At 43.9% G+C, this 21,602-nt stretch overlaps 1 protein-coding gene across 1 annotated transcript in view; it reads right to left on the bottom strand.

Annotated features, from left to right (window-relative positions):
• Positions 1-72: 72 nt before the first annotated feature.
• LOC121875475 overlaps positions 73-21,602 on the bottom strand; it is a 127,473-nt gene continuing 105,943 nt past the window's right edge. The window contains exons 8-16 of the mRNA XM_042380037.1: positions 20,607-20,724; positions 15,532-15,637; positions 14,436-14,459; positions 9,639-9,643; positions 4,512-4,672; positions 4,006-4,189; positions 3,289-3,421; positions 1,338-1,455; positions 73-305 (exon numbers count right to left, since the gene is read on the bottom strand). Coding sequence (XP_042235971.1) covers positions 130-305; positions 1,338-1,455; positions 3,289-3,421; positions 4,006-4,189; positions 4,512-4,672; positions 9,639-9,643; positions 14,436-14,459; positions 15,532-15,637; positions 20,607-20,724 — 1,025 coding nt within the window. The 3' untranslated portion in view covers positions 73-129. The remainder of the gene's footprint in view (positions 306-1,337; positions 1,456-3,288; positions 3,422-4,005; positions 4,190-4,511; positions 4,673-9,638; positions 9,644-14,435; positions 14,460-15,531; positions 15,638-20,606; positions 20,725-21,602) is intronic.

The raw sequence follows: 21,602 nt of genomic DNA, 5'->3' as shown, positions 1-21,602 counted from the left end.
CTTGGCCTGGCCTTATCTTGAACTAGGTAGCAGTTAAATCTGAATGACAATCTTACTTACAATCTTAGGACGCAGACACTTACAATTCATAAAGCAGTTAAAGGGAAAGGTTTTAATTTTTATTTTGTACTAATTGGCTTCCATGAAACTCGCGACATTATAACAATGCAAATGGCTTAAACTCACGAGGCATCTGTCTGTAGGTGCTGTTTGTTGGGCGCAGATGGTATTTTCTCTGGAGCCGTCCAGTCGGTGGCACACTTCCCCACCAGTCACACTCACTGACAGTTCTACAAGTGGGTCACCTGTGTGCCAGTGATACAATAATGATGAATTATTACAAGCACGTTAATTATAAGTCCTAGTGATATTATTTGGGACGTCTCTATTTTTCACCTTAGGAGTGATTATAACCCGAGACGCTATTTTCACCATACGATTAAATATCAATGTATATTTGGATCACCTTAAGTTCAGGCATCCCTGCATATTTTACCTTATTGCACTAACTTAACCTAATTAAATGATTCTACTCATGCATAACTTAACTTGAGGATGGGAACTAATCTCCAGGTGATTTATATATTTGTCTGTGGTAAATAAGCTTCTCTGGCTATAAATGTACGATAATTATAGGATAGGATCGAAAATATTACTGTAAAACCAGCACACTGTAAAAATAGCACTTGAGGTATATTCGTTTAATGGCTGTGGCTCCTTGTCACGAGTATAGGTTTATTTGGGGCAAATGAGTGAGTTTTGTAAAAAAATATATATAATTTTGTTGTTTTAATTCACTAATTTGCACAAGAAATGAAGGTCAGATTTGAATACAACACGCCTAAAATCACACAAAACTAATCCCACAACAATTTCAACTTCTAAATCAATGTTGAAACCTAACCTAACCAATTGATCTGGTTTATTTCCGATAACGTTTTTACTCATATTTCCGTTAATGCTAATTTTTCCACGGAAGGAAATATATATATATATATATATATATTTTTTTTAAATCTTGCCACAGCCATTAAACGAATACTGTATTAACTACACTTGATACTATATCATAACAATCAAAGGGTGAAAATAGCATCTCAGACTATTATCACCATATATATATGGTGGAAATAGTGACTCCATATCATTTAACATATATATATATTTTTTTTTCAACTAAGTTTTTAGAGATAGATTCTGTTATCTTGGACACATCTAATAGTCTTGGTGCTGTGTAGGAGCAATCAGTTTGTACGGGGTTTGTCTCAACCCACATACTGTATGTCAATTTGGATAGGACCTGAGTAGCAATGAATCGAATAATGTATAATACTTACGCCTGGCACCCCAGCCTAAACTGCGACAGCGACGTTTGTTGAGTTGAGAAACAGCTGAATGAGATCCCAAGCACGCAGGACGCACGTAGTCACTCAACTCTACCTCCGATTCAGCTAGCTGTGTGATTAAAAATTGGGGTGAGCGAAGTGCTGGAGGTCATAACTACACGAAGACAAAAATGTTCTACTTTGTTCCAGCAGTTCTAAACCCAGTCGAAACTTCTTAACGGTTTTATTCTTCTGATGAAGCAACCCTGCCCTTTCTTTGATGTAGCAAATTCAACTCCTCTCCTAAATTAAGATGACAATATCCCAACAAAATGCGGTAACCAGGCAAATCCATATTCACTTATACTGTAGTACTTAACATGACGTAATGTAGTAACCTGATATTTGCACCTGTGTGTCAAGTTTGTTATTTGCCTGATGGTATGTAGGAACAGCTATCAGAAATCATATTGAAATTACTTGCATTCATATTGTGCTAGGTGGCAAACTCGCCACTTGCACTGAGTTAGTGTGTGTGTGCATAGGGCAAAGAACCTCATTTTTTTCACTGATATTGCGTTATGTGGCATCCTCGCCCCGTACACAGCCGCTGCAAGACCGGTAGCGTTTTTTAAGTTTCCAAACGCGATATTGAATGGATCAGAGTCATTAAGGGAGGGCGGGCGGCAGGCTTAATTTGCCGAGTCAGCAACACTCGCCTGGAAAAGTCGGTAGGGGTCGTTCACTCCCTAGATTGGCCTAGAAGCCTCGGCTGCCGTATTGGTCCCCCCACTGCACGCCCTCTGTATGAAGCCAGTCTTATGGTAGGTTTATGAATACACCACAAAGAAATAATGAATTACACAATTTGTGGAATTTGCTACATACTATGTATTACCAAGTAATGTAAGTACAGTCCCGAACCGAAGTTCGTGATACAGTCAAGGTGGAGAGTGTAAAGTTCGCCTTACCCTTTCTGGACGGCGGGTCGTTGTCCAGCCATTGCCCCTAACACACAAACAAGCACCCAAGCAAATCAACAATCGAGCTCTGATACTTCCATTTCGCAATAGACTGGGAAAGGATGTCATTGTTTTGTTTGATAAATTCACGAAACAATTTGCCCAATCATAATTTACATTATTTGATAGATCACCGACCCACATCGGGGCCTGGGGGGAATAAATAAATTGAACCAAAAATAAATACAGAAATTGAAAAAAAAAATAAAATAAATAAAGAGAGAGAAACGATACAGCATATATCTTGTGTTGTCAAAGTAAAAGAAACAATTGAGACCCTGTAATTGTTTGGAAATGAGGCAGTCAGTCAGATCAGCAACCTGGGACTTGGTCACAAATTTTATGATGCAAAATGGCAGCAGGGTCTACCATTAGACAACACATACGCAGCAAATTGCACACCACTCATATACACGCTCACACAAACACTTGAATCTAAATACACTTGCAACCATCGTACATTAGAAATACACTTATACACCCTTACTATATTGAAATATCGTTGTGGAGGGTGGTTATACTTATCTATGTTAACACTTGTTACTCCCTTTTGATACAACAACAGATGTGAGCGACATGTGGTGGGGGTAGGGGGCTGCTATTGCCATGAGCAAGGTTCCGCCATGGCTCTTGGCATCAGTTGCTCCCCTAATAAACCTAATCAAGGCAAGAAGCCACCTAGTTTACGGCGACGTGCCTCTGAATGGGAAGTAACTTTGGGGTAAATAAACTCAAAAGGTGGATCTAACTTGATGACACAGGCCCGGGACCAGAGTTACCAGTTGGTGATGCTGGGAGGCGCCTACAACTGTCAAGTTTGTGCGCTTTGTGCTGTACTCACGCTCATCTCGCCCACCCACACATACTATAATACAAATTCTCACATGCACGTACATTTATGTTATATGTGCGTGTGTTCTTGTATGGGTAACGATACTCACCTTAATGAGGACGATTTGACTTCCTTCTACTGGGGACTTGACCATACCAACGATAAGTCGCTCCTGCACCCAAGGCGCCTGCGACGAAATGCGGATACCACCCAGCCGCGCCACCCACAGCGCCCGCCCCTGACTGTGTGAGGGGGATGATAAGGTCAAATCACAAAGCTATGAATGTGACATCAAATGTTTAAAGACTGTTAGCTGTACAGGACAGCATGTGACACCTATTAATTTATCTTATCTGATAATTATGTACTAACGTGTCTAAACATGATGCTTGCTTAACCACTCGGTGATTAATTTATAAAATATGCTGGGGATTTTAATGCAATTGTATTGTTCTTTTAAATTTGTATTCAAGGAGACTTAGTTACAAAAAAAATAGGTAATCAGACAATGTATAACAAAATAGGACTTATTACCAGAAAACCTGCGGCGGTGGTGGTGGTAGGGGGGAGGCGGGAGGGGGGTCCCTATATTTTCTACTAGGCACTTGAGGCTAAACTCCTTTAATTCAACCCTTCATGAGGCAAAGAAAGTGGCCAAAGATTGGGACAGACATATGGGCCTTGGAAAAAAATCAGGCCGAAATTTCACCCTCTAAAATGGGAACATGCCAAGTATGGCCAACGTTAGTAGTACCCCGGCTTGAGGCCTAAAAAAAAAAACGTTAAGGTATTAAAACCGTAAAGATTTTAGTGCTATTGTACTGACCCCTGGAAGCAGAGTGAGGTGGTGAGGAGCCAAGAGGGGTGGATGAGGGTGGCGTCGCAGGCGTGGGCACCGTCCTTTAGTAACGCCGCCGCCCATGGCCAGTCACCACTCCCAGCCGTCCGCACCACGCCGCCTTCCACCGCAGGGTTCCGCGGCGCCAAATACAGCGGCCGTACCCCACACGCTGATTATATAGTGAATAATATACATTTCTTATGTTAAGACATACATACAAATATAACAACATACAGAAACAAAGCTAACACAATCATTTTTTGTGCCTTAGTTTCATCAAATTCGACCCAACACAACGTAATTAATAACCCCTTCACCCTAAAGGCAGGGCTAAGAAAATTATATTGGTAATTATCATTTACGCTAATTAGACAACTTCATAAAGTGAACCAGAACACTGCCAATACAAAATAACATTTTTATTCAAGATAAATTACTTCCACCCGTATATATATATATATATACCTGTGACACGAGAGAGAGAGACGTACCTAGTTCGGAACACACCATGTAGACAACAGTACGTCTGCTGCAGTTGACACTCTCAAAGGTGATGTTCGTGGAGTACACGTCGGTGATCTGCACGTAGCCCAGGCCAGGCACATGGTCGAACACGTCTTCAGTCACCACCTCCACCAGCTCCACGCCCCTGAACAACACACACACACATACACGTTAACCCACTGAATCACCTCAACACCGCTCTGTATCACCTTTCATTACATGTAGTGTACAAAATACACTTTGCATATAACACTCCTTACTATTATGTCACGTCACCATCACAATGACATGATAGGAATAAAATATGAAATGCCACAATAATGACAAATGACATAATGCGTCAGCATCCATGACACCACTTAGCATAGACCCATATAATGTGAGAAAACACAACTGGACACAGGACTAAATGCTGCAAAAACACGAAATTGTAATGATATCTGACATGAGAACCAAACAATCAAAATTTGTTCGCCACAATAGCCAACCTATCTAAAGAACTAATTATTACACAGTAGGGAATAAACAGGGCCAATAGTAAGTCTTCCATTGCTGGTATCCCCTCAACCCCCGAGATGTAGTCTGAAGGTCTTCCCTTGGCGTCCCATCATGCATGGCCCTGAAACCAGGTTTTCTATATGGGGAGAGATGAGTCGGAGTGTTTACGTCACTTGGTGTCGAGTCCGTCAGCAGGAAGCTTCAGGAGGATCAGATGTTGAGCGGTGAGGGGGGACAGTGGATTATAAGGGGACAGTGGGCGGTGAGGGGGGCAGTGGATGATGAAGAGGGGCAGTGGAGAGTGAGGGGGGACAGTGGGCGGCGAGGGAGACAGTGGATGATGAAGGGGGCAGTGGGCGGTGAGGGGGGGACAGTGGGCGGCAGGGGAGACAGTGGATTATAAGGACAGTGGGCGGTGAGGGGCAGTGGATGATGAAGGGGCGGTGGGCGGTGAGGCAGTGGGCGGCAAGGGAGACAGTGGATTATAAAGGGGGACAGTGGAGTGAGGGGGGACAGTGGAGGTGAGGGGACAGTGGGTGATGGAGGGGACAGTAGATGGTGGGAGGACAGAAGGCAATGGGTGGACAGTTATGAGGCGGGCTGTGGGCGGGCAGGGAGGAGGACGGACCCCCCGCCCCATAAAACTCGCCCGTCCATTGCAAGTTCAATTACAGATTTATAGTCAATTGTCGGGGGCTGAGAGGGACATCCGCCACTGAGCCATCACACATAACCAGATATATATCGTTCTTAATAAATCCACATGTCAATAAAGCGGCGATTTGAAATCCCTTTAATTTATTATTTGTAAATTCTTTTTATCCTTCAGCGTAACTAGTAGCTGCAGCGCGGTTAACTCTTGTAGGTGGCTCATTACTGCAACCATAGACTTCCACAAGCTGGTGCCCCTTCATCTCTACTAGCTGGCGCCACTTCACTCCAACTAGCTAGTGCCCTTTCATCTCAACTAGTTGGCGCCACTTCATCTCAACTAGCTGGCGCCACTTCACTCTTACTAGCTGGCGCCCCTTCATATCTACTAGCTGGCGCCACTTCATCTCAACTAGCTGGCGCCACTTCACTCCTACTAGCTGGCGCCCCTTCACCTCTACTAGCTGGTGCCCCTTCACTCCTACTAGCTGGCGCCACTTCACTCCTACTAGCTGGCGCCCCTTCACCTCTACTAGCTGGTGCCCCTTCATCTCTACCAGCTGGCGCCCCTTCACTCCTACTAGCTGGCGCACCTTCATCTCTACTAACTGGCGCCCTTCACTCCTAGCTGGCGCCACTTCATCTCAACTAGCTGGCGTCACTTCACTCCTACTAGCTGGCGCCCCTTCACCTCTACTAGCTGGTGCCCCTTCATCTCAACTAGCTGGCGTCACTTCACTCCTACTAGCTGGCGCCCCTTCACTCCCTACTAGCTGGCGCCCTTCTTCATCTCAACTTCTTTGGCGCCCCTTCAAACACTCTCTCCTCCCCATATTCCTACCCCCATTTTTCCCGTCTCTCTCCCATGCTGTTGCCCATCCCATCCTCCTCTCCCAGTCTTCGTCTATCCTCCCTGTTACCCCCTTTCTCCTCTCTCCCATTATTGCTTCTCACACCTATTCCTCGATTACTTGTTCTTTTGCTTTTCATCTTTCTACATTTACTCCTCCTCCTCCTCGTTTCATTGTCATCTCTTCCCTGTAACTACGTGTCCACATCTGCTTCTGAAATCGGCAGCTCTGACATAACTGCCCAATTTTGCTAGTGATTCCACATAACGAGGAGAGCCGTAACCTCCCTGCGACCTCCTCCCCATTAATTCGGGCGCTCCCTTTACCGCTGGTCGTCGTCCCCCATTAAACAGGTGCCATTAAACAGCATCATTACCCGTTATCCAAGGCCGCATCAGTGGCTACACCGCTCGACGCCAGCACAGCCCAACGTCAGTACTTACTGGGTTTTCATTTTATATTATTAATTTGTAAGTGAGACCACAGGTACACACAAACAGATACTGTACAGGTACCATTACATGAATACAGGTGTAGGTACAAGTACAGTGTATATTAGAACAAACTGGTGAGTACATTGTATAATACACTGACTTGCCCGCCATCATGGAGAACAAAGGTGCACTCACTCGTCATTCTAAACAGTACAAGTTGAACGGCCACCCACCAATTACTGCCGTACCTCTAAATCTCATAACGTCTGTAAATTTATTTTTATCCAATATTTTACTATTAATCCTACTTACATTTGAAAATATTATATACGCAGCTACTTTTCATAAAAAAACCCACTCTTTTATGAACCGTAAATTCTAAGCTATGATTTTAATAGATCTTCAACCAACGTTACATTACCTTCTCTTAGTACCCTAAAACTTTCCCCATTATACCATTATTCCTCTTGGGGTGGAACACTATACCTGTGGGAAACTGTAACCTTTAAACTTTCTCCCATTACACCATACTTTCTCTTACCACTGTAAAACTTTCCCCAATTACAATATACTTTTCTTTTTTAACCCTGAAACTTTTATATATTATCTTTGCTTTTTCCCACTATACTTTCCTCGATTGTCCTTAGGTTTTCCTTCTTGCCACTGAATTAAAAGTTTCATAATTTTCCCTTAACTTCTAATGCTGACCAAATATCCTCTTAATTTTTTTAACCTTTCTTCCATTGGCCCAAATATTTTCACTATCAAGAAATTTTCCTCATTTTCCTACATAAAGTTTCCCCGTTACCGTGAAGCTTTAGTTATTTTCCTAAACTATCTCTCGTTGCTAATTTTTTTTCCGAAATTTCCCCTAAACTTTTCCCTGTAGCTACAAAATTATTCACATTACCCTAGAATTTTCCCCTGTTGCTTCAAATCTTTCATCCATCTTGCTAGATCTTCCCACCAGAAACTTGTTCTTATTTTTCAGAAGTTTTCCTGGTGCTATAAAGTTTCCCCCGTTAGTGCAAACGATGAAGGGAGAGGGAGGAGGTTGGAACTGTCTGAATTACTAATTACTTACACAACAAACTGACAGACTAATGGGTGACTTGACTGACTGCCTGCAGTGCCTGGGTAATTGCCTGACTTACTGCTGATTTCTTGAGCCATTCAGTGATCACTTATGTGTGGAGAAGAATGTATTTACTTCTGATCAACTGTTATCTTTGTTTACTTTTGATCAGCTGTTATCTTTGTTTACTTTTGATCAGCTGTTATCTTTGTTTACTTTTGATCAGCTGTTATCTTTGTTTACTTTTGATCAGCTTTTATCTTTGCTTACTTCTGATCAACTGTTATCTCTGTTTACTTTTGATCTTCTATACTAAGCCATCCCGAATCGTCTCTCGTATACACTTTCCTCCCATATCTCCATCTATGTATATACTGTATACCTGGACTGTCTATACACATATACTGAATCAGTGTAAACTTGTCTGATGATATGATTATATACATCAATATCGGTCTATCTACATAGCTATTTATCTATTACCAATGTCTTCAGTACTTTCTCTCTCTCCATCTTTTTGTCTCCCCATTCCCCCTTCCTCCCCCTTTCCTCCTTCTTTCCCCTTTCCAATTTTCTCGTGGTGATTGAATGTCCGCCAAAATAAGAATCGTTTCCCTTCATACCATCATAAATTGTGGCAGTATCAAGAGTTTCCCTCACCGTCAAGTATTTATCGCTAGAATTTATACATTATGTATTGACTCGCCTCCTTACTTTACTCCTCCTCTCCTGGAAATAATTCTCGTCCCGGATTCTCCAAGGGTCGTATGTGTTAATTTGCTCCGCTGCCCTAACTGCAGAAAGTACGATACATTTAGGTGACTCATTTTAAATTTCAACAAAAGATGAATAACTTATATCATACTACGCTATATAAATGACGGTAAAATATGACGTCGAAATTGCACTGAGACTGTACCGCATACCACAGCTCATTTCATCAAACAAGAAACTTCAACATACGAGTCTTTGAGAATCAGAACCATGACTAGGCGGCGTTTAACTTACTTCCAGATATCTTTGGGGAGACTCAAATGTTCTCTATTACGTGATCTGTCTTTATGTCCTTCCGCCCGTGTCCACTACAGTCATTTACCAAACGTTCACAAGACGTTTATATTATCGTGGACCATCAGCTAACTGGAGGTGACTGACTCATTCTTCCTAGGGTTAAAATTCCATTCATTTCAGCCCAGAGTTGCATTTGTCCTAATATTACATCCTATTTAATTCTGACTTGTGTTCCCAGATACTTGGAGTCTGACTGTGTTTGGAGTGGGATACCAACGTCTCAAGGTACCCCGTACACTTTTCTATTCTCCTGTTTAACCTTACCTTCTACCCGCCATCTCCCTTATCAAAGATTTCTCTATTACACCCTACCATCTCTCATCCTATATCTCTGGTTCCTCTTACTTTTATAACCTATTTTTACTTTTTATTCCTTCTCACTTCCTCCTCTTTCATCTTTATCATTTCTCGTTGTCACTACTGCTACCTCGTTTTCTCTTACTACCTCCTCCATCTTACCCCCTCCTCCTTCCTTCTCACTTCCTGTACCACAAACCCCCTCCATCTTACCCTCCTCCCTGTCACCCATAGATATAGGAGCCTTTGAGGACCAAGTAGTTTGTTTTCCTCTTGGAGACCATTTCCGATCCCTCGTCGCCTCTCCTCCACCCCCTCTCCTTCCATTCCGTTTCTTCGCGTTTTCTCTGGTATTTTCCTTGTCCTCGTCTCCCCTAACTGCCTCACCTCCAACACACCCCCCCTCCCCGTCCCTACATTCTACCGTCTACACTCTTCATCACCCTCTCCTCCCTCACTCCTGCTACTAAGAAGCTCCTTAGTATTTTCAGCTCTGTTTTACGGAACGGGAAGAAAAAACACAAAAAAATCGAAGACCTATTGTCATCCCCCTGACGTCGGCTTCTTCCTTGTCTTGTCCTGGGCAGGTTTTTGGTTTTCAGTCCGTTCACCACTTTCTACTGGGGCCAGAACAACCATACTTGACACTCTTTGTACACTGGGGCCAGAGCAACCACACCCTCCTCTCCCTGCTGCCTCTCTTCCTTAACTCTTCCCGCCGTTATTCCCTCTCTTACCTCACTTCCTCTACTTTCCCTGGTACAGACCCCGCCAGTGACCTTACCAGTGACCCCACCAGTAACCTTATCTGTGACCCTGCCAGTAACTTTATCAGTGAGCTTACCAGTGACCCCACCAGTAACCTTACCACAGACCCCGCCAGTGACCTTACCAGTAAACCTTATCAGTGACCCTGCCAGTAACTTTTTCAGTGAGCTTACCAGTAACCCAACCAGTAACCTTACCACAGACCCCGCCACTGACCTTACTAGTGATCCCGGACACACTGCCAACCCAAGCCTCCCCTCTCTTATCAAAATTGAACTGCGACCTTCCCTACATCACAACCTTGGCCTGAGTTAAGCGCCTCTCTGTCTAACGCTTCTGATGACGGCAATTTGTGGCCGCGTCTGATATTTTGCTCTTTACATACACCATCAGGGGTGAATCTCGTTTCCCTTAAGGGGCGAGGCAAAGAGGGTAAGGGGGATGGGGGTAAAGGGAAATTAAGGGGCAGACGGTGATGCATCCACTGCGGCTTATCAAAGGGAGGAAGAGAGACACGTTCTGGGTGAGCAATGGGTGGTTCTCGGGGAGGCACACAGGTCGTATATAAGGTCGTGATACGTTTCTGTGTAAGAGATAGCAAGAGATACATGAAATAGGAGATATATAGATCACTGTACAACCTGGTGTTCGGGATACAGTGATAAATGGTGTCCAACCAGTCAGTTATATGCTCGCGTGGACCAATAGTGAGGCGTGGATTATAGTATACAGTCTGATGGGTAATATGAAACTAACAGTCATCGGTTGTAATAGGTGCTCCGTGGCCATGGGTAGTGAGGGCAACTGTATACGAGAACTTTTTATTTATTTACTTTTTATTTCACTGTGAATTAATATGCACTAATTCGTTTATCATTTCCCCCTTCTTCCGGACACAGTGTAAACATATAACAAAATTAACGTGAATTCCACTCTTAGTTACGATGTACGTGAGGGGTGGTGACATGACGGTATAATCTAATGAACGTATAGACTAACACACCCAGAATCCTACGTGAATGTTGGCAATTTCTACACAATAACCACGCCAAGTTACTGAAAAAAGAAGATAAAGGCAAAATTATGGGAGTTAAGGATGGGGAGAGGGGAGATAATTTACCTCCCCTTTAAGGTTGGGGAAAGGGGAGATAATTTACCTCCCCTTTAAGGATGGGGAGAGGGGAGATAATTTACCTCCCCTTTAAGGATGGGGAGAGGGGAGATAATTTCTCATTGATGTGAGTGTTTCTGCTAGCTCCCGTCCACACCTGCAGCTGGGTGAAGAGACAGCTGCATCAGTCACTACCACAACTCCTCTCTTCCTTGTCAAGCCGCCCCTACACCCGCCCCGCCGCCCCTCTTCTCGACAAGCTGCCCTTATACTCCAGCCCCCTGGCCACCCCTTATATTCTGCCCCTGCCGCCCTAAGGGGAACTGCCCTGGCCACCCCCAGGCCTCCCTCAAGCCGCCCCTGTGCCAACTTTCTCACCAACTTTTTTTAATCCACAGTTTTTTGTAGAACTTTTTATCCGGTGGTAATTGACAGTTGGATACCGGACCACCGCCACAACCACAGTCCATCTGTCACTCCCTCGGATACTCCAACCCTCTCTGTGACAAGGCAACCCCCTTGCTGTGACAATCCGACCCTTTCTGTGACAACTCAGCACTGTGTGACAACCCAACCGCCTCTGTGACAACCCAACCGCTTCTGTGACAACCCAACCGCTTCTGTGACAACCCAACCGCCTTCTGTGACAAACCCCAACTGCCTCTAGACAACCCAACCGCTTTGGTGATAACCCAACCGCTTCTGTGACAACCCAACCGCTTCTGTGACAACCCAACTGCTTCAGACAACCCAACCGCCTCTGTGACAACCCAACCGCTCTCAGACAACCCAACGCTCCTCAGACAACCCAACCGCCCTTGGTGACAACTCCAACCGCTTCTGTGACAACCCAACTGCTTCTGTGATGCAACCCAACTGCCTCTGTGACAACTCCAACTGCTTCTAGACAACCCAACCGCTTCTGTGACAACCCAACCGCCTCTGTGACAACCCAACCTCTTCTGTGACAACCCAACCGCTTCTGTGACAACCCAACCGCTTCTGTGACAACCCAACCGCCTCTGTGACAACCCAACCGCCTCTGTGACAACCCAACCTCTTCTGTGACAACCCCAATCCTCTCTGTACCATCCCAACCCTCTCTGTACCACCTCAACCCTCTCTATATCATCCCAACCCTCTCTATACCATCGCCAACCCTCTCTGTGTCACCTCTACTCTCTATGACACCAGCCGACCCTCTCTTGTCATGTCGTCCTGACTTCCGCTACAACTACAGAGCCACTTTTTTCTTGTATTTTGCCCCCCCTTCCATTCACAATATCCCAGGGAACCACCGAGGCGCAGCGACGAGTCTCCTCACCAAACAACAGATCACTCATACAGAAAATATGTCTCCATGTGATGTGTGTAAAAACCTGAACGATATGTTAGGGAGGAGGAGGAGAATGAGGAAGGAACTGTTCAAATTCTATGGATGGACAGTATCTAATATTGAAAAGGAGTATTTGAACCTTTGTTGAGAAACGGAATACCTTTTAAAAGACTGAATACGTGCAGAAAGATATAAGACAAATCTAATAAACAAACAAACAAAGGTTGGTGTGTGTGTGTGTGTGTGTGTGTGTGTGTGTGTGTGTGTGTGTGTGTGTGTGTGTGTGTGTGTGTGTGTGTGTGTGTGTGTGTGTGTGTGTGTGTGTGTGTGTGTGTTCGTCCAATAAAAATCATTGAATGTCAGTACTATAATATGAAAGATAAACCCAAACCAAATTACACCCACAAAGAGGAAATCTTCCCCTCCCTACACATCCTCCTCCCGCCACTAGTAGAGCTTCGGCAGGGCTTGATTGTTGTGGAGGCCCGGCCGACTGTTCACCTTTTGATCTTGTACTTGAGTTTCCGGCTCAGGAGCACCCACCAAGACAGAGGATCACACACACACAGGGGTACTGCCTCACTTCAACTCTAACCTCTCCCTAGAAATATTTTTACTGGACGCATGTAGTAAATAAAAATACATAATGCACCCCTGGTCTAACGGCCTTCACAGCGATGACTGACTGTGGCCATGTTCGTTTAGTAAGGTTGGTACTTTTGATTGTGTAACCAATACGATGTTTTCTGTATACATACACCATAACTCATGAGTATTATTCAGAATTCTTGGTCCGGTGTATCATATTGTACTGTATATAGCCGTAAAGATACAGATATATTCGTTATTGACTGTACACAATGAAAACACACATCTACAAGTATGCTTAATATGACGATTTGTCTTGAGTAACACAAAAATATGTTTTCAAGTCTCGGTTTGTATTGTGGAGGAGTATGTGGCTTAATTTGACGTCTGTGGAGAGGGTGGATGGAGAGGGAGGGAGAGGTGGATATGTAGGTGTGTCCGGTCATGAAAGTTCGATAGCGTAATTTTAGTCACTCATCGGTAGGTTAAAAAGAGTTACATTAAACACTTGGTTGGGGATGGTAGGCAAATATTACATGGAGGCCCAATGATCATACTAACGATTACCAATAATACTTGTCGGTGTGTAAACAACTTGTAACTGTGTTGGAAATGCATCGAATAAAGTGCATGGTCATTAAAGGGTGTCCCAGAAAAATGTCCCTGCCTCTCTGCCCGCTCCCTGCCCCCCTGCTTCCCTCCCTCCAATTCACAGTGTCTCAGGGAGCAGGCAGGGAGGGAAGGAAGGAGGCAGGGAGCAGGCAGGGAGGGAAGGAAGGAGGCAAGGAGCAGGCAGGGAGGGAGGAAGGGAAGCAGGGACACCCTATACTTTACCCTTTGTCCAGAAGAAAATTTACTCACTAACTAACGACTTGGGACTTGACTGTTAGTAGAATTATTTACCCAAATTTATCGAAAACAAACAAAACAAAACCAAAGCTTTCCATTGTGATCATTTGTTCCTGGTGAGTAGTGAGGACACGTGAGTAGTGAGGACACGTGAGTAGTGAGGACACGTGAGTAGTGAGGACACGTGAGTAGTGAGGACACGTGAGTAGTGAGGACACGTGAGTAGTGAGGACACGTGAGTAGTGAGGAGGACACGGGAGGTGAGGACACGTGAGTAGGAGGACACGCATGTAGTGAGGACGAGTAGTGAGGACACGTATAAGAGGGACACGTGAGTAGGAGAACACGTGAGCAGTGAGGACGCGTGAGGACATACCTGTAGGAGGAGATCACAGGTGACTCCCGGCTATAAGCAGGTATAAGAGCTGGTGAGCCTCCTGCAGGAGGGTCTTGTTGATGCTAAGCGACACACACGGGCAAGTGGGGGGATGCTGCCCTCCGTGTACCGTGTGCAGGAGACCCTCCTGGTTGTATTTTATCCACTGTTGCCCTTCAGGGGCGTCAGGATTGGTTTATGTCGGCGTCAACGATACTAAACAAACGGGAAAAATATATAGTATACGCCTGAGAGAGAGAGAGAGAGAGAGAGAGAGAGAGAGAGAGAGAGAGAGAGGAGAGAGAGAGAGAGAGAGAGAGAGAGAGAGAGAGAGAGAGACCAATCTTGGTAAGCAAATATTGACCCTAACTTTATCAGGGGTTAATGAAGGAGTAATTATGAGCAGGTCAAGTGTGAGGAGGAGGGGAAGGGGTTTGGGGAGGGGAGGGTTGGGGGAAGGGATTTAAGAGCAGGCTGATACAATTCAAAGCTAGGTCAAAGTGGATAATTTAAGGGCAGGACTAAAAGGTCCTGTATTAAGGAGTGAAGAGGAAGGTGTTGCCTAATGAGATGAAATATTGTGGTAGTGAATCGGAAGGAAATGTATCTAGGGTGAAGCGCTCTAGGGTGAAGCGTCTACTGTAGGGTGAAGAGTCTAGGCCTAGGGTGAAGTCTACCGTATGGTGAAGAGTCTAGGCCTAGGGTGAAGAGTCTACTGTAGAGTGAAGAGTCTAGGGTAAAGAGTCTAGGGTGAAGCGTCTACTGTAGGGTGGAGAGTCTACCGTAGGGTGAAGAGTCTAGGCCTAGGGTGAAGAGTCTACCGTATGGTGAAGAGTCTAGGCCTAGAGTGAAGTCTACCGTATGGTGAAGAGTCTAGGCCTAGGGTGAAGAGTCTACTGTAGGGTGAGGAGTCTAGGATGAAGCGTCTACTGTAGGGTGAAGAGTCTACTGTAGGGTGAAGAGCCTAGGCCGAGGGTGAAGAGCCTAGGCCGAGGGTGAAGAGTATAAGTTTAAGAAGGACTGGCTGGGTGGTGGGGACACAAAGGGTGGCAGGGTGATGGGGTGACTGGCAGGGGAAGGGTAGTAGGGTGAAGGGAGTAACAGGGTGAGGAGACTTACAACAGCCACGCTCGTCGGAACCATTGGGGCAGTCTTCGATGCCGTCACAACGTCGCTCCTGGGAGACACAGGCTGAACCAGACCCACACCTGTACACAACAACACGGTGGTTAGATTATCCTACACACACACACACACACACAGCAAGTCTACATACACACACCCATGCTGCGATTTATACATACCACGCACACACTACAAGTCCACACATACGTACATACACAGGCTATGTAATCCTATAATCCTAGAGATAAATAGTTATGTTTATAATTTATCCAGCGTGACTACCAACCAAGACATTTTTTAATTCCACCACCATTGTATTCCACCGTCACTGTATTCCACCATCACTGTATTCCACCATCACTGTATTCCACCATCACTGTATTCCACCATCACTGTATTCCACCATTACTGTATTCCACCATCACTGTATTCCACCATCTCTGTATTCCACCATCACTGTATTCCACCATCACTGTATTCCACCATCACTGTATTCCACCATCACTGTATTCCACCATCACTGTATTCCACCATCACTGTATTCTACTACCATCACTGTATTCCACCATCACTGTATTCCACCATCACTGTATTCCACCACCATTGTATTCCACCGTCACTGTATTCCACCATCACTGTATTCCACCATCACTGTATTCCACCATCACTGTATTCCACCATCACTGTATTCCACCATTACTGTATTCCACCATCACTGTATTCCACCATCTCTGTATTCCACCATCACTGTATTCCACCATCACTGTATTCCACCATCACTGTATTCCACCATCACTGTATTCCACCATCACTGTATTCCACCATCACTGTATTCTACCACAAACAAACAAGACTCCTCCTTAACCTCTCACTCCTACAAATTCCAACTGAATCTTCTGCTTCTATAAATTAGTTGAGTTAATATAGCACACTTCCTCTGTTGGGAGTCTTCAAATCTGCATACTTGGTAAGAAATAAACTTTTCCTTCAAGTTTCAACAAGAACAGTATAAAAAAAAAATATGAAGCTTAATTGTAATTGTTGAGAAGAAATGAAAACCAGAAAAAAAAAAACGTATAGCCAGGTCCTGCACGGGTCTGTGTCCAAGTTCTAGATGGCACTGTTACTTTTCCTTAATTTATGGACGGAATATTCAGCGTGTCGGGTGTTTCAACTGTGATATGCACACTGCTAAACTAATGAGTTATGTTATATTTCATCGTTTACGGAGGGAAGCGTTGACATCTTAAGAGGACTGAAGTGGCTGGATACCGTCGCAGTTCGTATCCAAGTGTCGTGTTTCTCCCTGTACCCGGAGAGCGTACGTATAACATCTGTTTTAATTACTTTTATGCACCAAAGACCATAATACAATCCACTGTGTCAGTTTGGCCACTTACAGATCAGTTAAGTGGTCCCAGTCAGAAGCCATGAACAGCAGTAGACTGAGTTACTGTCAATGGTAATTAGTATTGGTAATAAAAAAGAAGAAGTATTATTTGGTGGCAAAGACGCAGGATCAGGTTCTTGTGGCAAACAAACATCGATCAATCAACAAGTTTTTCCCAGGGAGTCAACAGCAGGCGACCGAGGGAGCTGACCCCGAGGTGTGACCCCCCTAAACACCCTACTCCTCACCCCCATCTTAAAGACGGTGCTGTCCTCACACACTCACAAAGAAATACCTCATGCAAGTAGATGATTCTCTTCACCAGTTCTTCATGTTCATTCTTCACACATATAACCCGTGATTTATATTTGGATAATTCGGGATCACAAGGAGCTTTATTATTAAATTGTCATAGTGAAGTGATCCTCTGGCAAATTAATTTCAGGATCCCAAATATTAAGAAAAATGCACTTGTTACAGCATGAATTAACCAGTCGACTGACTTTCTGTATGATTTACATTGACTTTTACAGTAAATAAGAAACTGACGACGCTTAAAGTCCTTTGATGATAAACAGAAAACGACACTGTACAGTACACTACAGTACTACAATATTGATAAGTAAAAAACACACGATGGCAGGACACTTACAGTTTAATCTTCTCAATAAAAGAAAAGTATTAAGCTCATCCTCCTGTCCACCCTGCTAAGTGTTTGTGTTAGTATCAAGAACTTTGACACACACACACACACACACACACACACACACACACACACACACACACACACACACACACACACACACACACACACACACACACACACACACACACACACACACACACACACACACACACACACACACACACACACACACACACACACACACACACACACACACACCAACTCAAATACATAGCTATAGTAAACTCAATTTTTCTTATACAAATATTATTAATATTCAATTGTGTTACAACAAACGGTGAGGGGCGTCCCACACAGCAAGTGGCTCACTCAACACGTGTGTCCTGAGCCGCAACAGTGGCAGGGGGGGCCTCCAAGAGCACCACCAGATACATCACCCGTCATACTCGGGGTAAGTGCCGTTTTCTTGGCTTAAAATTATCCTCAATGGTTTCTACAAACTCAGTTTACGTTATACAGTATAGTATAGCAAACAAAATCTCTTTAATAATCTAGAAACCAATGAGTATTTTAACAGCTATATCACAATGATCACAATATCACTCACATGGTTTGGTGTATATTTGTGATCGAGTTATTGATTTACACCAAAGTGACTGCTGACCTCATGTGTGTAATGGTGATTGTGATTGGTGGGTCTATTTTCGGTTGTATCACTGTCAGGATAAATATTAAACAATCCAAAGGTAACATTCTTATAATAATAAACTATTCTTCGTTATTTTAGATCATGCCAAGTTTCCAAATGTTTGTATGCTTCCTTAAATAATGAAGAAAATTTGATGTGAGAATCTTGTGGCAGCCCTGGTTGTAGTTGAGTCGCCATATAGTATTGCCAGGTAAAATTGCCAGTATGAGAGCCAGGGTGGGGTACATGCATCTTTGGTTGACTTTGCAAATGGATCACGAAAAAAGTAGGATAAAATTAATTATTCTTTAAAACATTGTAGGTGGTTTCAAACTGACAATTTTAACTCAAAACTTGGTTCACGTAAACTTCAAAGGGGTGAACAATATGGTTTAAATAGTAATATGAATTGTTCGAATTGTTCAAGTAAAATTTGTATGCAAGTCGTCTTCCAACACACTGTATATCAATTTAAAAATACTTGAGATTAACAGAGGCTGGTAGACCTATATAGATAGCCTACCAGCTCAAGCTGTGGAATCGAAAGCATTACTGAGCTTCAAAACAGCCCGGGCATAGACTACAGTATCAAAAACAACGGAGAGATACTACTCAGGTCACTGGCCTCATTCTCTCGGCATGGCCATCTCTATTTTGGGTGAACTAGGTAGGTAAGTACATTAAGATAGTACTTATCAGGATATATAACCAAATATGTACTGTATATGTTATCTACAAACGAAAAACTGAAGGTGTAGGAGAACAAATTCATGTAGAAATAGAACTTCTGTTCCAGCTTTTAAGTTGAGCGAGAGTAGTGTTCACGGGACTAGTACCTCAACCGTTGAGGCGCGTTACTAAAGTGCGTTTCTAAACATATCTGTGATGGTAAAAGGAATCTTACATGAGAAATCATATATGAAAGTAGCTGCAAGTGGATTAGAGACGAAACTTCAGAGAAGGGTGAGTATGAATAGTCGGGAGAGGGTATATGAGGGGTGGGTCATTAATGAGACGCGGTGCTTTTAGTGTGGACGATGGGGAGGGAGGGAGGGAGGGAGGGACAGAGACGAGTGCCGCGCGTGCCCTCCCTCCTGCTGGTAAATACCTGGTATATCATGAGAAGATGCATGGCACTATAATATGCACTGAGGAATGGGACAAATTTACTCGACTGGTATGAAAAATTTAGCCTTTTGCTGGCCATTTTTTGACAAGTTCCGAGATGCAAAGATTCCTGGAGATGTTTGCGAGTCGTGGACTTTGCCTGCATGTTGATAAGGCTGGGGGTACACCGGGGATAATGGCCGCGAGAATTTCTGGAATTAATTGCTTCCTCTATTTATTCTTGGGCAGTCTGAGGAACGAGGTGAGGTTATCCCACCATTCAACTGCCGAGATCAATGCCATCAAGGAAGGAGACAGATGAATAGCATTACGGGAAACACAAAAGCGAAGTCCGTATAGACAATTTTAATATACGGTAGTAATAAAAGTATGTAATTTGTAGAACTGAAGTATTAAATTACTTGTATCATAACCGAATAAGGAAAGACTAGCCGCCTGGGTACTCTAACAGGGTCAGGCGTCACCGTGTGTAGATCCTTTCGTCAATGTTATACAGATGACACTACTGATAGCCTCACTACTAATATTTCTTGAACGTGTTAAATGCTTTAAGGATTAATTATTCGAAGAAAATGTGTTTTCTTAGATACCTCATAATTATCTGACACACTGGGCCCTTACTGGAGCAGGAAGGGCCCAGTGTGTCCGAGTTTTAGTTTAGGGCCGAGTCATCTACAGTATTTTGTTACGGCAGTGGCTAAGAGGCGCGCAAACTGACAACAAGGCTGCCACTATTTTATATAATTGATCCTGACACGGAGTATAGTGTGGCTCTTGACTCACTGTAACTTAACCTTAATAAACTTGTAGTTATTGAACACATGTACAAAAAGATTCTGTATTTTTTTTATTAAGGATCCTGAAACGAATGAAACGAACTCCGAAACAATATCAAGCATCAGTCACACACTGTGGTATATAAGCATGATTCATCCCTTGTAAAATAAATACACTAAAATTAATTATAAGGTTTCCTTGACAAGCAAAAACAGGTGCTACATCAAGTAACAAATTTGTTGCTCCGCCCAACTCATTTCTGTATCCAGCCTCACCTCTGAGCACACACACAGGATGATCATAATGTTCGATAATTTTTTAATATATTACAAAGAATCCTAACTAATACACTCCAGCTATCAACATGTGTGTGTACTGAAACAAAATAATAGCCGACTGAAATTAATCAGGAACGGCAGTTACCTGAAGGCTCCGGAGCCACAGTTGGAGCACTGATCCTCGTCCGACATGTCAGCACAGTCCACCACACCGTCACATACCCGCTCTGGCCACCCCTTCACCCTCAGCTCCCGCGCACACCCTGTAAACACCACACAAAGTTAACCACACACAGCATAACCGATTAATTCAATACGAAAAGAATATGTAGAGGCTCTGGTTATCAGTGTAGGGGCTCTGGTTATCAGTGTAGAGGCTCTGGTTATCAGTGTAGAGGCTCTGGTTATCAGTGTAGAGGCTCTGGTTATCAGTGTAGAGGCTCTGGTTATCAGTGTAGAGGCTCTGGTTATCAGTGTAGAGGCTCTGGTTATCAGTGTAGAGGCTCTGGTTATCAGTGTATAGGCTCTGGTTATCAGTAAACAGTGTTCAACCACGGGGTAAAACCCAGACCAAACCATGGCTACAAATGTTATCATAAGCTATACCATGCATGAAGACATAGACATAAAGAGGGGGTTATCTTAGCGTCCAGAGTGGGGGGAGAGAGAGGGGGATAACACACAGCATCATCAGAGTGGGGAGAGAGGGGGATATAGCACACAGCATCATCAGAGTGGGGAGAGAGAGAGGGAGGTAACACACAGCATCATCAGAGTGGGGGGAGGGAGAGGGAGGTAACACACAGCATCATCAGAGTGGGGGAGGGAGAGGGAGATAACAGATAGCAACATCAGAGTGGGGAGAGAGAGGGAGATAGCACACATCATCATCAGAGTGGGGGGAGGGAGAGGGAGATAGCAGACAGTATCATCCAACACACTCCTTCTGCCTGTCAATTGTGATGCTAGCCTCTATGTCTGTCTATCACGGTGGGGAAGTGAGACAGGGATTAAAACATAAAATCTCTTATGGCCTCCCAAACCTACAGTACTAAGGCCACTGGCACCAGACATTGAATTAAAATAAAATACCGGTGATTCAAATACTGTACAGCCGGTATATATATATATAATTACTGTT

Source organism: Homarus americanus, unplaced genomic scaffold (assembly GCF_018991925.1).
Source record: "Homarus americanus isolate GMGI-L3 unplaced genomic scaffold, GMGI_Hamer_2.0 scaffold418, whole genome shotgun sequence".
Classification (NCBI taxonomy): Eukaryota; Metazoa; Arthropoda; class Malacostraca; order Decapoda; family Nephropidae; genus Homarus; species Homarus americanus.
The sequence above is the reverse complement of the archived record's forward strand: the minus strand, read 5'-3'. Positions and strand labels throughout refer to the sequence as shown.